General features: G+C 41.7%; 1 protein-coding gene across 3 annotated transcripts in view; it reads right to left on the reverse strand.

The window, feature by feature from the left end:
• lars2 (leucyl-tRNA synthetase 2, mitochondrial) overlaps positions 1-24388 on the reverse strand; it is a 108081-nt gene that overhangs the window by 22882 nt on the left and 60811 nt on the right. For 2 of the 3 annotated variants that reach the window (XM_036131298.1, XM_036131292.1), the window contains exons 10-21: positions 24204-24308; positions 23766-23881; positions 23377-23660; positions 17047-17145; positions 13543-13680; positions 13359-13462; positions 12002-12181; positions 11642-11811; positions 8865-8942; positions 7419-7530; positions 5240-5367; positions 494-864 (exon numbers count right to left, since the gene is read on the reverse strand). In XM_036131298.1, the coding sequence (XP_035987191.1) occupies positions 688-864; positions 5240-5367; positions 7419-7530; positions 8865-8942; positions 11642-11811; positions 12002-12181; positions 13359-13462; positions 13543-13680; positions 17047-17145; positions 23377-23660; positions 23766-23881; positions 24204-24308 (1691 nt within the window). In that variant the 3' untranslated portion in view covers positions 494-687. Of the gene's footprint in view, positions 1-493; positions 865-5239; positions 5368-7418; positions 7531-8864; positions 8943-11641; positions 11812-12001; positions 12182-13358; positions 13463-13542; positions 13681-17046; positions 17146-23376; positions 23661-23765; positions 23882-24203; positions 24309-24388 lie in introns of those variants that run through there. The other variant, XM_012852042.3, reaches the window with a different exon arrangement.

Genomic DNA, 24388 nt, shown 5'->3' on the forward strand with positions numbered 1-24388 from the left:
TTTTTTTTTCACGCGATCCACCTGAAGAGCAGGTAAGACGGTCTAATGCATGCGCAGTTATTTAAAAGGGGACTTGCTGGCTCTACTGTACCTTTAAGGGCCTAAATACAAATCCACACTTTTCAGATTTACACTGGAAAAACTCATCTAAATCTATGTATCCATTTCATAAGATAAATCTCAAATAAATGAATACATTGTGTTTTTTTGGCAGAGAACAAAGGTTTAGAGGGCAACATTGTGGGGCACTAAGTGGTGCTCAGAATAGGTTTACAGGAAGGTGCCAATGAACTCTGATAAGGAACATCTACACTGCAGGACTTGGCTGCACAGTGGACCAGACAGGGAGGTGTGAAGTGGCGTTACCGTGTGGAGGATGTCTGAAGGTGATACTTGGGTTCATGACCGATCAACAGGCTGAGAGAAACTGAAGGCCTCTCTGTGAGGACTGAACCTAATCTAGCAAGGTTTCCAAAGATTACACACACAGACATACGGGCGCACGGCTTGTTAAACCTTTTATTAAAAACAGAAAAATATAAATAAAATGTGTTTTTAGCCATATTTACATTGAGGTTATATCAGACCAGCATACGTTCCTTCCCTTATAAGGTCAAAACGTCAGCATCATTAGTCTGCAGAACGGCGCCGCCCGCCAGGTGCTACGAGCTAGTAAACAGCCGTACATCACTCATCAACGAGGATGTTGACGAGGGCGGTCCTGGGCGAGAGGATGGCTCTCTTGATGCCGCGCTCGTTCAGCTTCTGTCCGATGGGGCTCTCCAACACCAGCTGCTGGACCCGGCTGGAATCTTTGGACACCTGCAGGGGGACCGTCAGCGTGCCGCACGGCTTGTTGTTTATCTGAGGGCAGGAAACAGAAGGTGAGGGAGGAGAGAATGATGTTCATCTGAAAAGGTTTTCCATCATCTGGCAAACATTCCCCCACATGAATCTGTCTCCAAATACTTTCATGGAAAAAGAAGAAAAAAAAAAAACTTAAAATAACTCACTCCAGCTCTGCGTATACAGTGCACCCTTTCAAACACGTAGTTAGTGGTAGGTATGGGAAGGCCACTCGGTCCAGTGTGTTTAGAGACAAGTGTATGCGTGCACACGGTGAATGTAATCATGTCTCTGGAAGTGCTTCCAAATTAATGGTGTGTGTGTGTGTGTCCGCACATCATCCAAGGCCTTGGGCTCTACTCTCTCTAGGGTTTGTCTCATGTGCTTGGGACAAACCCAAGAACATGATTAGAAGAAAGAGGGTGCAAGGAATCCCACAACAGACAGCTGGGTCCAAAGGAGAAGCAGCCTCATTATTCTCGATGACTGGGAGTTCAAATATGAGCACTTTCTTTAAGTTTGGAAAAGGAGGACTACTGGGAAAATCTTTACCTCAGTCAGACCCATTTGAAGCATATAAAAGGAAGTAAAAACTTAAATAAATAAACCCTGATCAACTATCCTTTTTCTAGATCAATTTTAAACTCTTAAAAGTAAAAAAAAACACCACCTGATTTGTTTCTGTCTACTGATCTTAATCTAAAATTCAAGATTCTGAATATATATCTATTGTAAAGGCTACGGTGGGCTTTACGATAAATACAAAGCTACACAAAAAAGGCTTGTTTTCACAGTTTTTCATTGTGTTTTCATTAAATTAACTCACAGAATTTATAAAACAAAATGTGTGTGAGGCAGTTTAATGAAACTGTTACCTTTTGACGGGACTGATGCATGTGTCTCGATGTGCACAAATATCTACTGGTTCTAATCTAAAACATGCGGCCATTGTTGGGTGGAGAAGAACGTGTGAAAAGGCAGCCAGAATACAAAGAAGGAATTTTACAGACATTTAGAAAGCCTGCTGAGCAATTCCAGCTTACCTGGGACTAAACAGGCCAAAGTACCCCTTCAGGGTTCTGACTAAGAGTCAGACTAAGAGTCAAAAGCTGCATATATAAGATTCCTTCATGAGGCAAAACAGCAGTTTGCTTTCATTTCCTGGACAACTTTGTCTATTTGTGCTGAACTGCATTGCTTTGCTTGCTAATTTGCCTTTTCCTATGGGAGTCTAAACTTAAACCTTCTTTTAATCTAACCAGAAAACATGCCTCGGGCCTTAAGACTGAAAGATTTACACCACATGGACATCCTTTTTAGGCTTCATAAAGCAGACACACCCTCATGATGTGACAGATTAAGGTCCCCACAACATGTGTAATAACTTAGCCACACACACACACACACACACGGTAATTTTCAATGTTTTTGAGCTCATAGTCAAACCATAAAAGAACTTTTGAGAGAAAATAGAAGTGAGGATTAACGCCACAATTCTCTTGCAGACTTCATTACGACCGACATGCATGTTTAGCTTGAAATGCACCACTTGCCTTGTGAGCAAATAAAAAAAAAAACACAGGTATTTGCATGAATGTAGACATGCTCACAAAAAGGCTAATTATAGTCTCTGCAGAAAATTACAGAGTTTGCCTGTAATCATGAGTTGAAAAATTGGCGAGTTTGAGTGGAAAATGAGTAAAGTGTTCGTGTTCAAGGAAAAATTATATTTATAGTAGAAATTACAGCAGTAGACAAAAAAAAGAAGGGTTTTATTTTGCTTGACCAATTTAATTTCTAATTGTATCCTTTAATGGCAACAAAACCAGAGCATTATGGTGTTTGTTTGTCCAAATAAAGCCAGCAGAATCTCTGAAATATACCCAGGTTGTCTGTTGGATTATTAAAAGAACAGCTTTGGTATGGCTAATTATCATATGCTAATAGAATAATTTACAGGTCCACAATAAAACAAATACATTTCAAAACAAATGATCCAGCCTTATGTATGAAATTCATTGTGCTTCTACACTAGTGATTAAAAGTATTCATAAATTGGACTTTCAAAATAAAGTCCACAGATACAAACAATGAAATATGCATCATCTTGGCCTTTCAAAATAAAGCATACAAACTATTTAAAATGAAAGCCTCAATTATTCACAGAGTACCAACAGTAGGTTTCAAGTTATTAGTGGAACTAGGGAAAAGGGGGTAATGTTGGCCTTTCAAAATAAAGCTTGATTCTACTGTACAAAATAAAAGTCTTAATATTTTATAGCTTAATGCAGCACTAGACTCCACTACATTAGTGGTACTAAATAACCCAAAAATTAAAACAGTGCTGACCTTTCAAAATAAAGGTTAATACACTCTTCAAAATAAAAGTCTCAATATGTCCTAGGTTACTGCAACAATAGGTTCCCCATTACTAGAGGAACCAAACCATCAGGACAACAGCATACTGCTGGCATTTTAAAATTAAGTTCGACTACTCCTAAAAAAACACACTAAGAAGACTAAGTATTGTAACAAATGGTTTCCCATTACTAATAAACACAAACCAGTAGCTAATGGAAAATAAATAATATTGAATTTTCAAACTGAAGTTTATAGAGAGTCATAAAATTGGAAGAGTCACATTTTAGAAATAAATCATTATAAACTTGAGAGTTTTAAGACCAATCCAGGTTAGGGCTGGGCAACGATTAAAATATTTAATCGCGATTAATCGCACTGATTAATCGCGATTAATCGCGATTAATCGCATTGTATTTACAAACTCCAAGAATGAATTCAAAAGTAGTGTAAAGAGCACTTTTATTTTAATGTTCTGCTGCCATATGAACAAAAGTGTTGTAACATTTGTAGCACTTATCAGTAACACATATTTAGTGTAAAGCTCAACTTAAACATGTAAAACAAAAAATAGCAATAATAATAAATTAAAGCTTATTGCCACTGACAGGGAATTCTCTTTATGGGGAAAAAATCTACCAAAAACAGGCCATTTCTGAGGTAACAGCAGGGAGCAGCAATTACCATTTTATGTTCAATACCAAAGTTTAACTTGGCAGTGTTCCAACTAACTTGTTTCTGTCATATTCCATGCTGGAAGAACTTTAAACTGAAATGCTTGCTAACCTCGATATGCTTGCGTTTATTTGACGTTGACACGCGGTTTTGTGTTGCTTTGCTTTCTCGCGCGCATATAGTGAATGGCAGGGGGAAAACAGGCAAAAATACATGGATACTTTGAAACGAGAAGCGACTTCACCCGACGGCGTCGATGCAGACCCCCGCTCCGCTCCGCTCCGCACAAAACTTGTTCCGGCTGCCAACTCACCGCCTCGCCTCGCCTAAGCTCGCTCGCGGTACCTGCGGGAAACACCGCCTTCCGCATGTCAGCTGTGTTTTTTCCGGCCAGCACCTTTCTTCCTCTTTGAATCTGAGGGCTTGGGCTGACAGCGAGGTTATTGGCGCATTATCGCCACCTACTGTTCTGATTCAACCCCTACACCGCAAGCAACAGACCTTCACAAAATAAAAGCATGTGACCAACATGCGTTAACGCGCGTTAAAGAAAATATCGCCGTTAATAGTCTAATGAGTTAACGCGAAATTAACGCGTTAACTTGCCCAGCCCTAATCCAGGTATATATCTAGTCTAAAGCAGATTTAGGCTTTAAGCAGTGCTACGCAACAAAGGTAATGCAGCTTTAAAATATGTTCAGGTAATTCTTCTGCTTTAAACTTTATTTAGTGTTTCAGATCAGTGGCGGGGGACATAAATCCATCCGTGGCCTCCTGCCTGCACCTGGACCATGTGAGTGTGGTCGGTCCAGTCCAAATTCAGTTTTCTGCTTTTTTCCTCCATTGAAAGCCTTCTGAAATAATCATCTAGTCAAAAAAATGCTTTCACTGTCGCCATTCTTTTCTCTCTTCCGTTTGCGTCTGTGCAGCTTAGCCACCGAAGGTGTTACGTGTCATGAATTAATCTGATTGGATGAAGAATGACACAAAAAGCGCTGATTGGCCGTGGGTGCATAGAGCTGTGCCCTGAGGAGAACCTTTAAGTATCCAATTAGAGACCAGCATGCAGTCTCATTTAAGCCAAATGAACATACAAACACTCATTTGGCCGGCACCCCTCACCATTAAAAGGTGTGTAATTAGGTCAACAAAAATACAAAAAAAAAAAAAAAAAATGGAATGGGAATGCCAAAAAAACAAATCATATACATATTATGAGAAAAACAGATGTGATAATGACTTTTTATTTCAGTAATTTAGGTTTACTGCGTCTATTCTACTTCCTGCAAATTAACAAGCCGCTGTTGTTCCAGTCAGTACATCAGCGAGTTCAGGTCTGAGAGGCTTTATGTAATCTTACCAGCACAGTCAGCTCCACAAAGTCAGGGGCCTCCAGATACTCGGGGTCCACAATTGGCCAGGGCTGCTGCAAGACGTCGCCCCCCCGCAGGAGGAGGGGGCTGATGGGGTTTTTCACTGAGCAAAGACCTTGGGGAGACAGAAAAATAAAAATAAAAATAACATTCTTCATTCAGTGTTCCTGACTCCACATTAAGCCAGTTGGTCGTGCATCATTTTGCATGCAGAGAGGAAGGATGTGTACTTCCTCCATCCTGAACCGTGTGTGTGTGTGTGTGTGTGTAAAATAACACAAATGACCCAGAGTGAAAGGTCCAGCACAGCTGAGAGCAGCAGAGGTCGTGTTTGTCTGTCCTGTTTATGAGCCATTTTAGGAACTGACATGCGTGCGCTCAAACAAAGCAGAACACACCATGCTTCCTTCCAGCCGTCATCTGTCAGGATTTCTGACTCTGCCCATCAGCTGGACCTGCTTTTTCCAGGACCGCTGCTCTCTCTCTCTCTGTGTTGAAAGCTCATGTACGAGCGTTAACAACAATAAAGGCTAGCAGCGGGCCAAGTTTCCACATGCGGCACAAAAGGTCACTCTAGATTTTCCTCTCCATTGTTTGCTCACCATAAAAAGCCTAACGGGACTGATTGTTAAATGGAGAGTTAATGTGTTCCCGTTAAAATGTAATGTACAGACATGGAGGAATCTATTATCGCACATCCAGGTAAAGAGATGTAAAAAGCTGTGGAATAAATTCCTCTTTTATTGCAGTAGCATTTTCTACCTAATTAGAACAACCCAACCTTTAACTTGAATCCACTTATTTAGTGAGGAAAAAATGTTCACAATAGGAAATTGGTTTTATAAAATCACACATGGCCCAACTCCTGCTTTCCACTCGCAGTCCTTTTAGAATAAATGCAACCGGAGAATTTTTTCAGTTTGCGCTTTACTTTTTTTAAAGTTGGTCAAAGGTTATAAAACTTCTGATTAGTAAACAATGACTTCTTGTTTCTCTGGGGTATAAATAGAGGCCCATGTCTAATAGCCACTACCCACAAAGCTGGACCAGGACCCATATCTATCTTGCACAGTGAGGACGACGGTAAGAAGGTAAACAAATCTGTAAAGCTCACTGTTTGGAGAACTGCAGCAAAGAGCCGTGGGGTCTCCAAGTCTCCATAACAAACATTAGATACTATCTACATGCCAGCTGGTTATTTAAGGAGCCTGCAAAGGAAAAAAGCAACACAAAGAGTTGGAATCTGCTGAACACTTTAACTGGAACTGTGTTCTTGGGTCAGGTGAGCTTGCTTTCCAGGTGCGTTTGGCATCAAACAAAGGATGAATGTGTGGAAAAGGACAGCACGCCTAATGTTAAATATAGATGATGAGGGCCTGTTTTTCTTGAAAACAAAGGGAATTTGAAAGAACCATTTTTCCTCTAAAAATGTAGTCTTGCAAAGGTTGGGCTGTGGGACCTGAAGCACTTTTTATACAGTTCTCTATACAGCAGGAGAGTTCCAGCTGCTACTCGCAGGACAGCGAGCGCTGCAATCTTCATAACAGAGCAAGTGTTAAAAAAAAAACAATGCAGGTATTTTAGCTAGCTCTGCAGGTGGTTGTGGCATCTTTTCGGGTGCTGTCTATGTCTACAGGTGGGAGTGTGACGGGAGAACCCTTAGAAATAGAATATTTTCAGTAACAACTCTACAAGAAAACTGAAAATGGACTGAAAAAAAAAAAACCCTGAAAGGCTATTTCTACAATTGTAGGAATTTGTATTCAGGCTTTTTACACATCTTTGACCAAGTGTGCCAATAACTGTGAATTGCACTGTAATTCTGCTAAAATGGACACATATCACTATCCTAATGTCCGTTACGTAACGCTGGGTTCTCACTGGTTTTAGAAAAGCAAATGTCAACATTTACCAGACTTTACCTCCTCTTACATTATGTATCTAACTGATGCCAGGTGGAAATCTAATCCGTACTAAAGTGGTCGTTTTTGGTTTTTAATTTGTAGATGAACGGTTCTTTTTGTTTGTTTGTTTTTATTCTAAAAGAAATCCTGTTTCTCAGATAGCAGCATAATAGGTGACAGATACATTTCCTCTTTGAGAACCACACTACATCACATGCCTGTGAATGGCTGAGCCATACGTGGCAGAAACAACATCACCCACCTGCCCAAAGCTCAGAGGCCAAGTGAGGAGCCATGGGGGCCACCATTATAACAAGGGCAGCCAGAGCCTCCTCGAACTCCACACTGTGCTGCAAGACTCGAACTGTTGAACTCTAAAAACACACAGGAACAGAAAACGTGTGAAACGTGTGACGCATAGCATGTTTAAAATAGGAACCGAGGCAGATTTGTTCAGAGATAATGACAAACATTATGTGTGAGCGTGTTTTATAATGACGAACACACGCCCACGGATCAGCTCTGCCCCATGCTGGACCTCTGGCTTTCCACCGCTTATTTTAAGCGTAACAGTTTTTACGGACAGAAATATGCCGATGCCACGGGATCTCCGGCATCACGGATTGTGGCCAATCTCTATATGGAGGAAGTGGAAAAGAGAGCCCAGGATGATACCTGGGTCAAAATCCAAGCCAAGGAAGTAGAAATCTTCCCCAGAAGTGTTAACTCGGTCCAGAACAACGAGCTGCCTTTTGTTTGGACTGTTTGGTGCAGATGGAAGGAGATGAAAGCCTTAATATTGAGATTTACAGGAAACTAACCCACACAAACCAGTACCTTCTGTTTGACTCTCACCGCCCACTGGAACACAAGCTTTCTGTCTCCAGAACTTTACACCTTCACTCTGAACACGTTCCCACAGAGACAAACGCGAAGGGAAAGGAACAGGAGTGCTGCGAAAAGCTCTCCGTACATGTGGATCTCCTAACTGGGCTTTTGTCAAAAAAGGAGGAGATCTAGAAAACACACCACTGAACAGAGCAAGTAGAAGAACAAAACATTGTTATCCCGTATGTTGGTCCTCCTGAGATTATCCCTGTGCATTTCAGACATAACCGCACTCTCAGACAAAGACTTGTCCATCAAAAGGACAAAAAACCCAAACACAAACTGAGCAGCGCGGTGTCTGCAGTTCAGATCTCCATGTTGGAGAAACCAAACCACCTCTCCACAGACACATGGTTGAGCACAGGAGAGCCTCAGCTGCGTGCCTACACCTCAGGAGTAAGGGACTTTCTCTTCTGATGGCCAAAACATCCACAGTTTGGACAGAGAATACAGATGGTCTGAGAGAGGCGGGTTAGAAATCATCCCTAAATCAAAGAGGAGGCCTCAGGTTCCCGCTTTCATAAACTTACAGCACTACCTAGTTCACACCTTCAGGCATGTGGAGACATCTCTCGCTGAACCAGGTTAACAAGGGCCCCAACGAGTCTCAACGAGTCCCACTGTCAAGGGACCCTAATCTGGATGTGATGTTAGATTGCATCACAGCACACTAACGCAGCTATAAAGCCCGGAACGTCTCCCACTTTTGCTTTTAGTAGAAAAAGCTCGTCTTCAAACGCGCAACTGAAGTCCAGTTGTTTTATTTTTAACCTTTTTTTTTTTTTTGGATTTACCATGTCCTGGATGTCAGCATACTCACACTTAATGTGTTGGTGAGTCCCATTAGACGGGAGAGGGCTGCGTTGAACAGAAAGTCCTCCGTGAAGTGAGCCGTCACCTGGAAATACGAACACAATAAGACGATTAGATCAATAAAACCGATGGTTTGCATTTTATTATTAAACAACGGGATGCCCCGCATGGACGGATGCAAGAATTTTACGTCTGCCTCAGAGGAATCACCACAAAGAGCCTTCTTGTTTTGGTCATGTGTGCTAGCTGTAAAACCAAAAAGCTTCAGCATTCCCATGCTTAGCCTTGTGGGAAGAAGAACCCATTTGAGAAAGAAAGGTTGACCGGTGTGGCTTCTCTGTGAGAAGCATCAAAGGACAGCCTCAGCTGTAAGGCCTTTTAGCAAACAGCCCGAGGTCCTTTAAAAGCTCTGAATCCGACTGGGAGGGGGAATCCAACCTGGCAGCCAAAGGGGAGCTATTTATAAAGAGTGAAAGGAGACACAGTGGATTTAAAATCAATTTCCATCCTCTTCGGCTGTTGCTCTATTCTCCAGGGGTTTCAGGTTGCGACGGATTCGTCAACTCATGACCGGGAAACGTGTGACGAGAGATGCATCGCTGACATGTGATCTTATATCATTTGTAGAAACAATGGCCTTTTTCTATGGCATAAATTATACCAATTTTCCATCTCAAAGCTTCATATTATATTTTTTTAAATATTTTTTTACAGCAACATATTTTTCTTCCCTTTAACAAATTTCTTGTGTTTTTCCTTTTTTGTTACACTTACATTTTTCAGATCATCAAACTAATTTGAAAGTCAGACAAAAATAGCATAATTGAATACAGCATTCACCCATTTAAGAAAAAGTTACTGCAGCCAGAACATGATGACTGGCTGTGCCCCTGTTGTACGGCAGCAGCAATACAATCAAGCATTTGTGAGAACTGGCGATGCCTCTCCTCTTTCACCCACTCTTTGCAACATTGTTCTTTCGTTTAGTCACACTGCAGTGTTTTTTTGATCATAAACAGGCTGTTAAGGGTCATATCACAGCATCTCAGATCTGAGTGCACGGGTTACGAGGTTATTCCTTATTGTTTTGCTGCATAACTAATGCTTGCTGCCTTGAGCTTAAGGTAAAGAACCAATTGCGAGAAAATCTCGTTCAGAATCTTCTAATGGAAAGCAGGATTTGTGGCATAATTACATGCCATCCAGGTCCTGCATGTCACCACCTCCACCATGTTTGACTGTCAGTGTGATGCTCTCTCTTTGAATGGCACGGTTAGTTTTTCACTACATGTAATGAGATGCACACCTTCCATAAAGTTCAGCTTTTTTCTGCTTAGTCAATAGAATACTATCCCAGTGTCTTGAGGATCGTCAAGACGTTCTTTGGTGGCCTTTGCGTTCTTCATGGTCAGCAGTGGTTTTGGCTGTGCAGATCTCCCATGGAGGCCATTTTCATCCAGTCTCTGTCTTGTTGAACACTGATCTTAACTGAGGGAAGGGAGGCTTCAGATGTCTTTTGTTTCCTCCTCAATGAGTCAGCGATATGCTCTTGAAGTCTTTGTGGTAGGGCCGGAAAGTTTCACCGTTGCTCCATGACTTCTTCCTTTTTGAATACCTGCTCTTGCTGTGGTTCACTGCGCAGGTCCTACAGTCTCAGAAATGGCTTTAATCTTTTAGCCTGACCCATGCGGTCATGCAGGTCCTATTTTTTTACCTGATTACACAGGTAAAGCAATCCTCAGGCCTGGGACAGTCTATTATAATTTTTTGTAATAATTAAATCACAATTTGAAAAATTAATGTATTTACCGAGGCTATATTTGTCAGACGTTAAAATCAATTTGTTGATCTGAAAAATGCAAATGTGAAAAAGACGACGCAAAAACAAAAAAGGGTGTAAATGTTTTTTTTCACAGCACTGCTTTTACTTCAAATTTCACAAATGTTCAAACAATCCTAGTAAAGTTGGCTTACCATCTGGCAATGCGATAAAGGGCCGTTTACTGCTTTTTAAGCATCTAGATTAACTTAGATCACGTCTTTTTCAAAAGCTATAAAACTTAGATCTGTCAAATCCAGACAGGTACATCCTTCACTAAATGTAGTTCCTTAAAAATTCAGTTTACGGTGATTCTTGTACTTTAGATGTTACGCTTTGATGCTTTGTTTAACATTTAGGTCCACTAGTTAAATACTACACTCTAGAAGCAGTGAACCTGAAAGTTTAATGTATTTATCTCTGATTTTTCAACCTAAACACTAAAGTGATCAATGAAATCAGACAAAAACCCAAATTGTGATTTAGGAAAACAAAGATAATGGGTGACATTTAAATACAATTGAATGCAAAATGTCATTTGTTTTTTAGAAATTGTGATTTTTTTATCTTTTAAAGGACTGCGATAAAGAACATAGTCTAAAGAAAATTTCCAATTTCTCAATTTTCTCATAAAATCCATTTCCATTCTTTACCAGAATTTTGAGAAACACTGAAATGTTTTTTAAAAAATATAGAGAAAATATCCTTATACTAGAAATTAAAGACGCTTTTAAACATGATTAGGGTTGAAGAAGAGTAAATTTAACAGAAAACAAACAAAAACAAATAACTGAATAATCTGGGATTTTAAATACGAGCTCATTCCTGCCCCCTGCTGGTAAGAATGCCTTCAATGTCACTGTTCTTATAAAGTGGTTTTAAGTAAATTTTTTAAAACACAACACAACTTTAGCCATCATTCATTGAAAATCAAAGCAAGTTAACCAAGGCCACAAAGCTCCCACCTCTTGAACTGCATAGTTCTTGTTCTCCCAGATCTTCTTGACCTCTGCCAGCTCTTTCTTTTTCAGCAGGGAGGGACTTGGCACATCACCGAGTTGCCGAGCTCCTCTTAGCTTTGTCACAAGCTGCCAAAGTCGAGACTGCCAACGCAGAACCCCTGGAAGTGCATCCGCTGGAGCCGGATAACACAAGCATGAGGAAAGAAAGCCTGTTTTGACACTTACTAGTAAAGAAGATCCTATAAATCTATGTTATGTTGTGGTAAAAGACACTTTCTTTAAAAGAATACGTTCACAGAACTACTGTAACCCGACTCTAAATTTAGGTTTATAGATAACGTAATGCATTTTGTAGTAACTGACTCTTGACGTTCCAGAGGATGTCTTGTTCGGGCGGTGCAGCGTAAAGGATGTAGAGGCGAACCGTGTCCACGCCGTACTGCTGCACAACCTCCTGAGGGTCCAGCCCGTTGTGTTTCGACTTGCTCATCTTCTCAAACGTCACCTCCACGCTTCCACCGCTCAGAGCCACGGGCTCCTTCCCTGGAGAACCAGACCTAATATTTAAGCAATCTCATTCTTAAAGCTAATAGCATCAAACTCATCATGTTAACACATATAATGTTTTGGAATTATATCTGTTTGCACAATCCCGTTTAGCAACGTTTGGTAAAAGAAATGAAAGCGACACTGCTTTGCAAAAAATAATGCCCCTTGAGTTGTTTTACATTTTCTCACATTACAACCCAAAACTTTAATATCCCTCAATATGACTTTATGGGTCTGGCAAATAAGGCACGCATGGTTTTCAAATCTAAAAACATAATCATCTAAAAAGTGTGCCGTTTGTATTAAGCTCTTTATTTCCTCTAAATAACATCCAGGTGCTGCTCTGTGAAGGCACAATAAATATATTTATTGTGCATCAACTTTGAAAACCATGTATTATTTTCCATCCACTTCCCAATTATGCATTGCATGATGTTAGGTCATAAAGCCAAGGTAAGCTATGCACAAAAACAGTGGAGATGGGACCAGGTTCAGGGGTACACTGCAAAAACGGAACTAAAAATAATTAAAATCTTCTTAAAATGTGTGTATTTTTCCTTGATTTGAGCAGGTAAATAAGATAGTCTGCCAATAGAATAAGATTTTTGCACTTAAAATAAGAACAACTCATCTCCATCATCTTATTTCAAGTGCAGTATATCTAATTATCTTATTTTAGGGGTCAGAATACTCATTCCATTGGCAGATAATCTTATTTACCTGCTCAAATCTAGGACAAAAACACCCATTTTAAAAACATTTTACTTTTCTTTAGATCAGTTTTTGCAGTGTATGAACACCTTTCCACGGCAATGCTTGCTCAGACAAGGGACTTCTGGTTGTTTAGTTTCCAGGTCAAAGACTGCATATCCTTGACTCAAATCATTTTAGGTCTGCTCAAATTATTTAGTACTTTATGATGTTATTTTTGTACTTAGCCTTTGTCATTGAATTAGAATAAGCAAAATACAATTCAACAGAAAGGGCTCATTATTTTTTAAAACAAAGTAAAAGAAAATATGATGAAAAACTAGTCAAGCAAAAAGAGCCTCTCTCTTTTTTTCTTTGCTGAACTCCGTGGATGGAAGCTCTCTCCTCGCCCATCTGTTAAAAACGCGTCCCACTAACAAACGTGCAGCGGACTGATGTGTACCGATGTGCTCGTGTGTACCTGTGAAATCTATCTCCTCCCTCTTCAAATACTGCCCGCTGTCTGCCAGTTTAAACGTCTGACCTTTGATCAGACCCTGCACCAAAAGTTTCCAGAACGGCTCCCTGCAGAGCAGAGAGTTCGTAAGCTGGTGTGCAAATGAAATATGCATGTATGCCAAGAGCAGATAAGCAACGTGGTCCACCTGTGAGCCACAAGACCTTGGTCCCTGCAGAAATGGCAGAGGAAGCGGGCGTAATACAGGTGCATGACGGCGTGCTCCTTCCCGCCGATGTAGAGGTCCACTGGGAGCCAGTGATCCGCTAGGTGGCGCTCAAAAGGCCTGCAGAGAGAAGGTGCATTTACTCAGGCTGGAAACTGCAAAGCTGTTTAGTAACTTAAGGTAATAGAGGTAAAGTTGTTCAAATGACTTACAAACACATAATTCTTGTTAATAGCAGCCTATTAAAACAATGCTTGATTTCTGTAATGCAGTAAAGAGATTATTTGCTGTTCAATGTACAATGATCTGTCAAAATAAAATACATAGATTTCTTTAATAACCCTAAAGAGTGTATAAATCCTTGTATATAGTCATGAGTTTAACCATTTAGGCCTAGTAAGAAGGGGAAAACATGCTACTGGCTAGTTTGGGATCGTGGAGTCCATCAAACCCAACCCTGACTAGAGAAATTAAAGATCTGTCTGAGGAGCTCGGAAACAAGATTATTTAAGTCCGTGTAAAAGGTAAAGGTTACAAGACCCTCTCTAAGAAGCTCTATGTTCCTGTGAAGACAGCTGTCTCCATTGGGACTGTAGCCAACCTCCCACGATGCTGACATGAGAGGAAATGATCAGACAGATTGTGCGGGTGGGCTGGGGGAAAAACGAGCCAGTTCACTCCAGCTCAGCTCCAAGGTTAAGGCGCGTCACTTTCTGATCGCACCCTCCGTCTGATTATGAACCATGAAGTCATGGAGGAAGACCCAAGAGAGCTCCGCTGTTGCCAGAAATCCACCAAAACGCACGCCAACAAGCCCCAAGGTTTATGGCAGTATATCTGTTGGGTCTGATGAAGAAATAATCATGCCTAAAAAGAAACCCCACACCTACTGTGAAACATGAAGGATGTTCAGTTTTCTTTTGGGGCTGACTGACTGAACCATGGAACAGCAAAGCTTTAATTTGAGCATAAAATCTGAAGACTACCAAGGCATCATGAAACAACAAATACCTCCCAGTGGATGATGACCTCTCAAACACGGCCTGGAGTCTCCAATGTCTTGGAGATGGACTAAACAAGGAATCCCGTTTGAAGTTATTTCATTTTTTGGTTGCTCATTGAAGGGTGCAAACAAATTTGTATGGATCTCTAAGTCCAACCTCTTAGGAACAACAATTGACATCTTAAAAAATTAAAAACAACTTTAAAAAAAGGATTTACTCTCTCTTCTTCTATGGGGATTAAACGGCTTATCAGCAGCCTGGTCCAGCTACTCTAATAAACTAATCACACATAAATCAGCAAGTCTAAACAAGCAAATTGCTTGACGGTTTGCTGAAGTGTGACACGGCAGTGTTTGAGATCATGAAAGCAAAGAAGAAGAGACTTCAGCCAAACAGCTGTTGCTACCCACACATCTGCAAAAGGTCCATCATTTTAGAGATACATGTGGAAATGTGGAGGTAGAGGCCAACGTAAGCTAACGTCACGATCAGATCACAAAATGCTCAAAGTTATAACAAAAGCCCTAAAAGAAACGCCTCAGATTTAACAGGCCTCAGTTTTGAACCCAATATCGTTTGTCATAAAAAATGAAAAACAGGAAAAAGCTTGAACTGTATGGAGCTTCTGCCTCGGAGATGTTTGCCATTGACAGGAACGTGGGCAGCTGTCAGTGATTAGGTCGACCATGAACCTCTCTGTATACCAAAGCGTTCAAGGAGTCAAATGTGACGCCATGCTTCCGACAGCTGAAGCTCAAATCGGGTCATATGACAATACCCCGGCCCAGAGAAGAGCAGCTAATCTGTAACACGGAGGCTAAAAAAGAAAAGAATCCAGGTGTGAAAATGGGTCGGTCAAAGGTTGGACAGGAAGCGGGATGAAAGCACCGGGGGGGAAACAAGAAAGCAAATGGCTGACATCTTCAATGAATAAATGAATTGAAGAACTTTGAATTTAGCCTTTTCTTTTGATGGTGTGTTTTTGCATTGTTAAGAATCTTCTCCAGGGATGCTCATTCTTTGTTTTCCCCTGCAGCGTCTGTGTGTTATATGTGAACTCTGAGCCGGTGGTTTCCTTATGGTTGCATTATGACAATAAAGAGCGTTGATTCTTCTTGATTCTCCAAGCATCAACATTTAAACGGAAGACAATCATATCATTTAATAGTGTGAAAAGCACCAGAATCATTTAACCTGAAAAGAGTTTTAACTTAAACGTTTATTTTAGCAATAATGTTGCTGCATTTTTTCATTAAATAGGCGTAGGAAATGCGACGTGACCTGATCACATACATGAATTGTAATGCATTTGCATGTGAGCTTGGCCGCAGACATACCCAGGCTCTTCCTGCAGAGGGCAGGCTTATTCTGACACACAAACATTCAGGGAAAGCCTGACGCATCATTTGTTTAACTGGCTTCACTCTCCCAGAGAAAAAAGAAGCCAACATGTTAACACTTGAGTAGAACCGCGTCCTTGGACCTCGACAGGTCTGCTGCATGTGGTTAGCCCCGGCTCCCGCGATAATCAGCAGTAATGACGCCGCTATCTCACTGTGTCTTTTTTTAACACCAGTCATTTGTCTCCTTCACACCTCTCTGACTCTCACCTTCACTCTGCGGCTGATCGGGTCTCTCTAGATGAAAAGAAATTCACAAAACGGAAACAATTTAGCTTGCTCGCTGGCGCCAGCCAAAGGGACTGCAATACTCAACCACACACAGAGAGTGCCATATAACGAGAAATTCTCATCTGTTTCCTCAAACTTTGAACATCTCTCATTTCTTTTCATCTTTGCTCCCAGCGTGAAAGGCTCAGCGGGCCGACTGAAATGCACAAATAGTGTAATTGCTTTTTCTGTTGTGCCGTAATCTGTCCGGCTCACTAAAGCAACGGAGAGAGCAGTCCGTTCCGTCGCAAAGCAGCTTTGCTGCGAGGTCAGGGCGCTGGGAAATTAATCTCTTTTGTTAAGCTCTGGGTATCGCCACCATCCCAGCAGGTGACGGCAATTGCACCAACATCTCTGATGGAAGAAAGCGGAACTTGTACTGAAGCGTGTGCGTGTAAACGCTGGCAGTGTGTGGACATTTAAACTGAAAGAAAGTCCAAAATACATCAGTTTGTTTACTAAATTCACAGATGTATGTTCCTAAATGTTTCATTTAGAATTTCAGATGCTCTCAAATTAAGTTTCTGTGTCATCTGTCACTTTTTAGCCCAGAGTTCAAGCATCTAGACAAATTTTCCCTTAATTTTGGCTGGCTGGCTGATTAATCAATGACTAGTGGATATATTTAAACGTTTTCTATACTGTTTTTTCCATGAATGTCCAGATCTGGAAAGTCTATACATTCAAAATAGCATACAAACCTTGGGATATAGAAAACAAAATGTGTGTGTACATGCAGAGACAACAGAGAATATCCCAACAAGGTGACCTGATGCACGTCCTTTGGTTAGGGCTGAAGAAGTGTCACAAACCTGTCAGTGTTGTGCGGGTCTGCGTATCTGAAATAATACCAGGCTGAGTCAACGAACGTGTCCATGGTGTCCGTCTCCCGCCTGGCTGGGCCCTTGCATCTGACAGAGGGGGAAAAACACAGGGAGTTGGCAGGAGCGGGGCCACAGTTAATATTAGCTGGACAAATCAGAGCAAACGAATGAGCCGTGTTTCTGAGCTCAGACAAATTTGTGTGTTTGACGGTCTAAAAATGACTCCATCTGGCTGAAAGGGTCACGCCTCTGCAGAGCAGCAGGGCTGAAGCTCGACTGGCACCGCAGCTCTGTTCCTGTGCCCCCACTAACAGTCTGTGTTAACAGGACAGGCTTTATCTCTGATGGGGTGTTTGAGTTGGAAATGCCACCTCATGGCCCCCGTTTCTGTCCAAGCCAAACAGCACTTGGGATGCAAAACGCGGATCTGCCAGCAGCACTTCCACAGTGCAGAAAATGACGCTGACAAAGACATTCAGAGGAAATGTGCTTTTGGAGGGCGTTTTGACTGCTTTAGAAATCAAGCATTTCATGGAACAGTGAGTGTCTGCCTTTTAGTTTATAATGAGTCCCAGCTGATTTAAAATCAGAGTCCCAGAAAGATAAACAGAAAAAGCGGCTCAGAGCTCCGCCACAGAGCGGGGAACGACGGCTGGTGCAGCTTCCTGCACCTTCTGTGTCGCTGTCTGTCGAACGCTCTCCCCGTCTCACAGACAAAACTTTTAAATCGCATATTCACCAACAGACACACCGACAGACACAAACACCGCGACCACCTACCATACCGGTCTATAATAAGGCTGTAATGATGAGGTAAGAGCTGACGGTTGCCTGGCAACAAGGCTAAGGTGTAGCAAGGTTAATGTTTGGAAGCCAGGTGTTGTTTCACGGGATGAAAGCCGGGCGGTCTAACAAAGAATCAGTCATCGATGAAAAGCACAAAGTCCATTAAAGTTAAGAAACGGCACAAAAGTATGAATGAGAAAGCAGCATCTATAAGGACTTTGATTGTTTTGCAAGCCAGTTGGTTGCTAGATTGAAGAAAAAGTGCCCTTGAGAACGTAATTACCCTTTAAGTTTTCAGATTTTGTCTTGTTAAAAGCTAAAACTTCACTTCATATTATTTACTGATTTTATGTAATAGACCAACACAAGTAGGGCGTAACTGCGAGGTGCATGGAAGACGACACAAAATTGCAAACTGAAATCTGAAAAGTGTGAAGTCCATTTGTATTTAGCCCCTTTTACTCTGACACCCATTTATAAAATCCAGTGCAATCAATTGGCTTTAGATGTCGGCTGGCAACAAGCCAGCTGAACTGACCGGCTGGATGAGGAGCGTATTACTGAGAAAAGCAGCTAAAAGGCTCATTGCTACTCCGGAGGAGCTACAGAGATCCACAGCTCAGGTGGAAGAATCTGTTGAGAGGAGAACCGTGAGTCCCTTTGTCCAAATGTGGTTTTAAAGCAAGAAGGGCAAGAGCAAAAACCTTTTATGGAAAACATTTTATAAGATAATGAATGATGTCAGTAAACACAGTATTCCCATAGTGAAACAAGGTAGCAGCAGAATTATGATGTGGGGTCTGTAAGATCGGGCAAACTCTTTAGAGTTTATAGGAAGATGGGTGGAGCCAAATGCTGGATGATCTTGATCTTGGATCTTAGAAGAAAACCTGTGAAAGGCAACAAAACCCTCAAAACTGACTCACCTTCCAGCAGAACAATGACCGTAAACATACAACCAGAGGTAAAATAGAATGGTTTAGATCAAAATATAAATAATCTTTTAAAAATTTGCCCAAAGTCTAGAGGTAAATAGAGCTGATAATTTGTAGCGAGGTTTGATAATTGCTGTTCGCTCTTCAACCAGTCTGACCAAACATGAGCTGTTTTACAGATATAGAAAGTGTAATATTTTTCTCTCTGCTGGCTGGAGACATGTGCAAAAAGACTGAGGCTGCAATTGCATCAAAAGTTGGTCCTATGACGACTCAGCAATGCTCATTACTAACGCACGCCACACTTTTCAGATTTTTATTGGCAGAAAGACCGAAAGCCATGTTTCCTTCAACTCCATATTTATAAGCTACTTTGTGCAAGCCTATCACATAAGATTGCAATAAAATCAATCGCAGTTTGACGTTGTAACACGAGAAGATGTGAAATACTTCTGCAAGTCACTCTCTGAAGCAGATTAACAAACACAAAAGCGTTGTGTCTGCAGACAACAGTCATATACGCCATGGAAGGAGCCCAACAGCAAAGCCAGACGGCTAAATCTGTGTGCCCATAAGTATTTAAAGTGTGAGAGTGCCTTTAGAGTACGAGCCAGGGAGAGAGCCAAAAGGCTCTCGAACAGATGCGGGGGAAAGGGAGGCAGCTGCCCACTCTAGAAAAAGTCCTCTTCCCAAAGAAAACAGAGCTCCATCTGTTGTGTGTCTGTGAGCCTGCCTAGCCGATGTCTTGGTGCTGCGCGAACCAGGTGGTCTGTCTGTTTACCTGTGGATCCATAAAGCTCACACACACACACACACACACACACACACACACACACTCCTAATCAGGCGAAAGCTGAAGCAGGGTTCAGTTGGCAGGCTAATTTACAGATCTGCAGAGGGTCGGAGACGAGATGAGCGCGCAGGAAATGACTTCCTCAAGGACAGATAAAACCGTTTCTTTCACCAACCCCGCTCGTCTGCGCGCCACTCAAACTTTAATTGGACATGGTCCACGAGTGAAGGGAACAAATTTCGACAGGCACTTAACAACAGCGGGGGAGACGGGTGGATGGGGCGATAACGGCGTCTTCGGCGATTATTAGCATCAATCATTGCTGAAGGGAAGCAATTCCAGCAACTTTTGAGTAAACACAATCTGATGACTTGTGCCATCTGCGACTGAGTAGGCCTTTGTTTTAATCAACATGGAGCCCTGACGGTGATTAGTCGTATTCAGAGAGGAATTCCCATGCCAGCGAGGGACTCCGGAGGCGCCAGAGGAGTAGTCGTTGTGCATTTCCAAACACATCCAGTGAGTCGCTGAGTGGAGAACGAGCGTGTGTGTGTGTGTGTGTGTGTGTGTGTGTGTGTGTGTGTGTGTGAGATCACGTCTGTCTGCAGGAGGCTCATGCAAGTGCATGTCCTCAGTTTGAGCGTCTCTTTCGAGGCACAGCTGGTTTACGTAACCTCCGACATTATCTCATGCGGCCCCTGCCACACATGCCACTTATTGCATAAGCCGGTCTGAACAAAAAGTATTAATCACACAATTTGGAGGCTCTCTGTCAGCGCCCCGTGTTCTTGTAAAGCCGCCTGACAGCAGGCTCGTTTTGTCGGAGCTCGTCTCCTGAGGAAACACAGGAAACGCAGAGCAGAGACAGCCACCGGAGAGGGTTCGCACATAATTCAATTCTGACTCACAGTACTCTGCATAATTTCCCCGATCACTCATGTTGTTGTAAAAAAAAACAACAAATAAGACAGACTAACATAAACAATATCAAGCATCTAAATGGGGATTCTGTGCGCTGATGCCTGCAGTGCTTGGCAATGACTACTTACTCAAAACCTCTTTAGCAGGAGGATCTACAGCTGAACAAAGACCTCAGGGCAAAGGGCGTGAAGAGCCATCAGATTACTCCATGAAATTATTCAGACAAGATGTTAGAGATATTAGTAAGTAGAAAAGATAATTGACCTGTAAGTGACTGAATCTGTGGTGTATTAGCTCAGTAATTCATGGAGCCTCGTGTGCCTTGCACAAATACAAGTATTACTTTGGTGTTTTGACAATAAAATATTAGTGAGTATTTAGCTACAGAACTAGACAGTTCAGTACGGATGTTTGGTACAGGATATTTTAAAGAGTTGTGATAATGGTACTTTGAAGGGGGCCAGATCTGGAGGATTTACTGCTTTCAAAATGCGTAGTTTGTTTATCTTTAGGAAGTCGTTTCATCCGATTAATAATCACAGGAAGGAATAATAAGGAAACACTTGGATCAGATTAATTCAAACACTAACATTGCAATTATATATATTCTAATAGTGGGATAGAGTTTGAATAATCATGAAATATTGATTTAAAGCTAGAGTCTGTGATTTTTCCGGGAAGTTTCTCCAAGTCCCTTTTTGAAGGGACACAACATATTGACTTCTTTCAGGATAGAAGGACCATTTTACCCAGTATAACAAAAAGTATTTCTGAACAGGATTACCAACTATAGCTTTAACTCTTGCATATGGGGCATATAAACTAGGTTTAATATCTGATCTTGTTTTAATTGATTTTAGATTTTTTATTATTTATTGACCTGGAATTAAATGTGTTAATATTTTGTGTAAATACGACAGGCTGCTTAACGAGTTTTGTCAATAGAGTAGTACACCTAGGTGCTACAGCTTTTGTTTAGGCTCGGGCTCATTATTACCCCTTTGAGAGTCATCAGACACTCACTTTAATGAAGTGAGCTGTTCCCACAAGACTGCTGCATACTAGGCGCTCACATTTGGGCCGTTTGTACAACACTTAGGAAGCTAAGCAAAATTTTATAAGTTATCAAACAGGCACCACATATGTGACCCGCCACAGCAAAAGTAGGAACAAGTCGGCAGAGAACAAACGGAGAAAACAGAGATAAACCTTCAATTTATGAGAAAATAGTGATTTTCGTTTTATTGCAAAATATGCTATCTCAAGTTATGAAAAAAAAAAACACTCAATTTTTTAAATAGCTATTTTGGAGGTTAACTTTGTGTTTAAACTCGACATGTTTTCAGCTTAAAATTCCCAGAGCTGCATCTGCATGTCTGGGCGGGGAAAGCCGCTGCTCATTTGTATACTGCCTTGGTGTGGCTTAGCGCAGGCTTTTATTATGCCTGTCGGCCAACAAGTTGCATGCCTGCAGAAAGCAGATGGCTACTTATGCAGCTAATTAACCCGTTTGAAAGAGAAACTGTGAGTTTCTGTGGCTGGGGAAGATGGACCGAGCTGAACGGGTTGCACAAGAACTGCACCGGTGCCGCTCCAGCTCTCCGCTCCGGGAGTAAATATTGATCAGGATATGAAACGCTGGGTTTCACTTCAGATTCTGCATCAGAAGGAGATCAAGCGCAATAAATTGCACCTGCGGACTTTAGAGAGTTTTTTTTTTAGCTTCTAGAAGATATTAAGAAAGCTTATTGAAACTTTTTATACGGACTCAAGGCAGAACGACGAGAAATAAGGTATCAGAAGCTATCGGGAGTACATTTGCAGGAGACAGACAACAAAATGGAGAAGAACATCGCAGATTTTGGTGGAACATCGAAGGCGTGAAGTCTGGAATACTTGTCAGTTTGTCATGGATTTTTAATATAATAAAATATTCTGGTGCATCAAATTGAAATTAAAGCCATGTAGCTCTCTGTTTTTAATATCCAAACATGATATAAGTGACAAAATATTTTATGCATTTTTTAATCTAACGTAAAACATAAAATATATATTTCTCCCTTTTCAACCGTTGCGGTGATGGTGTGCCAATTGCACACTGTTGTGTCAGGCTGCGTACGTGCCAGCTAACCCGCCAGCAAAAATAACCAACAGATCTAATTGGGCCGAGGTCACAGCAGAACGCAGCACAAACTTCAGCAGCTGTACTAAAATCGAATTCAGTGTTTTAAGTTTTTCACTGAATTTTATTTGTTTGTGTTACTGTTAAATTATGTGTAATTTAAAAGATGTTTGTTCAGTGCACAGAACACAAATATTGTAATGCAATGCTGTAAATGCTCTATATGTAGAAAAAGAGTGCTGCTGGTTCACATCACAGTGCAATGAGCTGACAGAGACCATCTATTGACAGGCAGGGCTGGGAGGGGTGAGCTGCTGAAAGGTATGCAAAGCAATTCAAATTAACAGCTTTTGTTTACACCCCTCTGCCGGGTGGTGGTTCTAAAGAAACGTTGAGGCCTGTTTTCTCCATAATCTTCTTTGCAGGGTGCCAAACTTTTAAATGATCATATCTTTTTCAAATTTTATTTGATTTTCACAAGTTTGATGTCGTTAGTAAGCTTAGATTCTGCTCTTTATGAATCTCAAAACAGCCCTGAGAAGACTATTTCCTGGTTTTGTTCTTTCCCTTTGTGCCTGTCCACAAAACACGGCTCCCAACTGTGACCCTGATTAAATAGATTTAACTTGTTTGTAAACGTCACAGCTCTTATAAGGAGGACAATCGTTTATAGTGTTGGATGAGAACATAGAGATAAAGAAAACTTTCCCTTTTGTAATAAGCAAATAAAAAATATGTGCTTTGTAAATGTGTTTTCCCACCTGGGACACTTGCAGTTGACCCAATCATGAACAGCTCCCAAAGGCGACGCCCCTTTTCCCGTGAGAGAAGGCACCTTGGGCAGAGTCACTGGTAACTCCTCCTCCGGGACGGCGACAGCGCCACAGGAGTCACAGTGCACCACTGGGATGGGTGTGCCCCAGTAACGCTGCCTGGATATCAGCCAGTCCCTGAGCTTGGAGCTGGTAAGATGGCCTCCGACGCCTTGCTCTCTGGCCTTCTGGGTGATGGAGTGAAACGCCTGCTCCCTGGTGAGGTCTGAGAACTGCACCAAAATCACGATGGCAGAGAAGTTATTGTTTTTCTAAATATTAGTGCAGGATGAACTAGCGTAATGATCGTCATGCTCATCCGCATCATCACTGCCGACCTCCTGAGAATTAATCAGAGTTTGTCCTCCATCTTTGTGGGTTTTCAGCACAGGGGTCCAACTCAGATTCAGTGCTCTGGCTACAGACAGGTCTTCCTCACTGCCATCTGGAATACCTGTCACAAACATTAACTGCATGAAAAAAAAAAAACCACATACAGTAATAATCACACATATACATATTTTTTACATTTTTACAAATAAACAACCTATCCCAGGAGCAAAAACGAGAAGCCGTCCCTGTGGTATTGCTAAACATGTTGGTGATGTTGTTACCAATCCCTTCGGTTTCACCTAGCTTCTGACACAAACACCCTGTGGGTGGGCATTCGTCGCATTGTTTGGAACAAATATACAGAAATACAAGCTTTCCAGAACATTACTAGCAGCCTGTTCTACATATGGCCACCAGCAGCAAACACATGCCCCTGAACTCACCAATCACAGTGTCCAGATAGTCATCGAACGCCTCCTTGTGGGAGATCACCACAGGAACCTCAAGGCCGGTGAGTAAGTTGGTAGCAGTGACCTCTGTTAGGGAGTCTGAATAACAAAGATAGGTTGAATGAGGAGTTAGAGAGACAGTTCTTTCTCCAAATAGAGACTCAGTTTTCAAGAACTGT

The sequence above is a fragment of the Fundulus heteroclitus genome, chromosome 3 (assembly GCF_011125445.2).
Source record: "Fundulus heteroclitus isolate FHET01 chromosome 3, MU-UCD_Fhet_4.1, whole genome shotgun sequence".
Lineage (NCBI taxonomy): Eukaryota > Metazoa > Chordata > Actinopteri > Cyprinodontiformes > Fundulidae > Fundulus > Fundulus heteroclitus.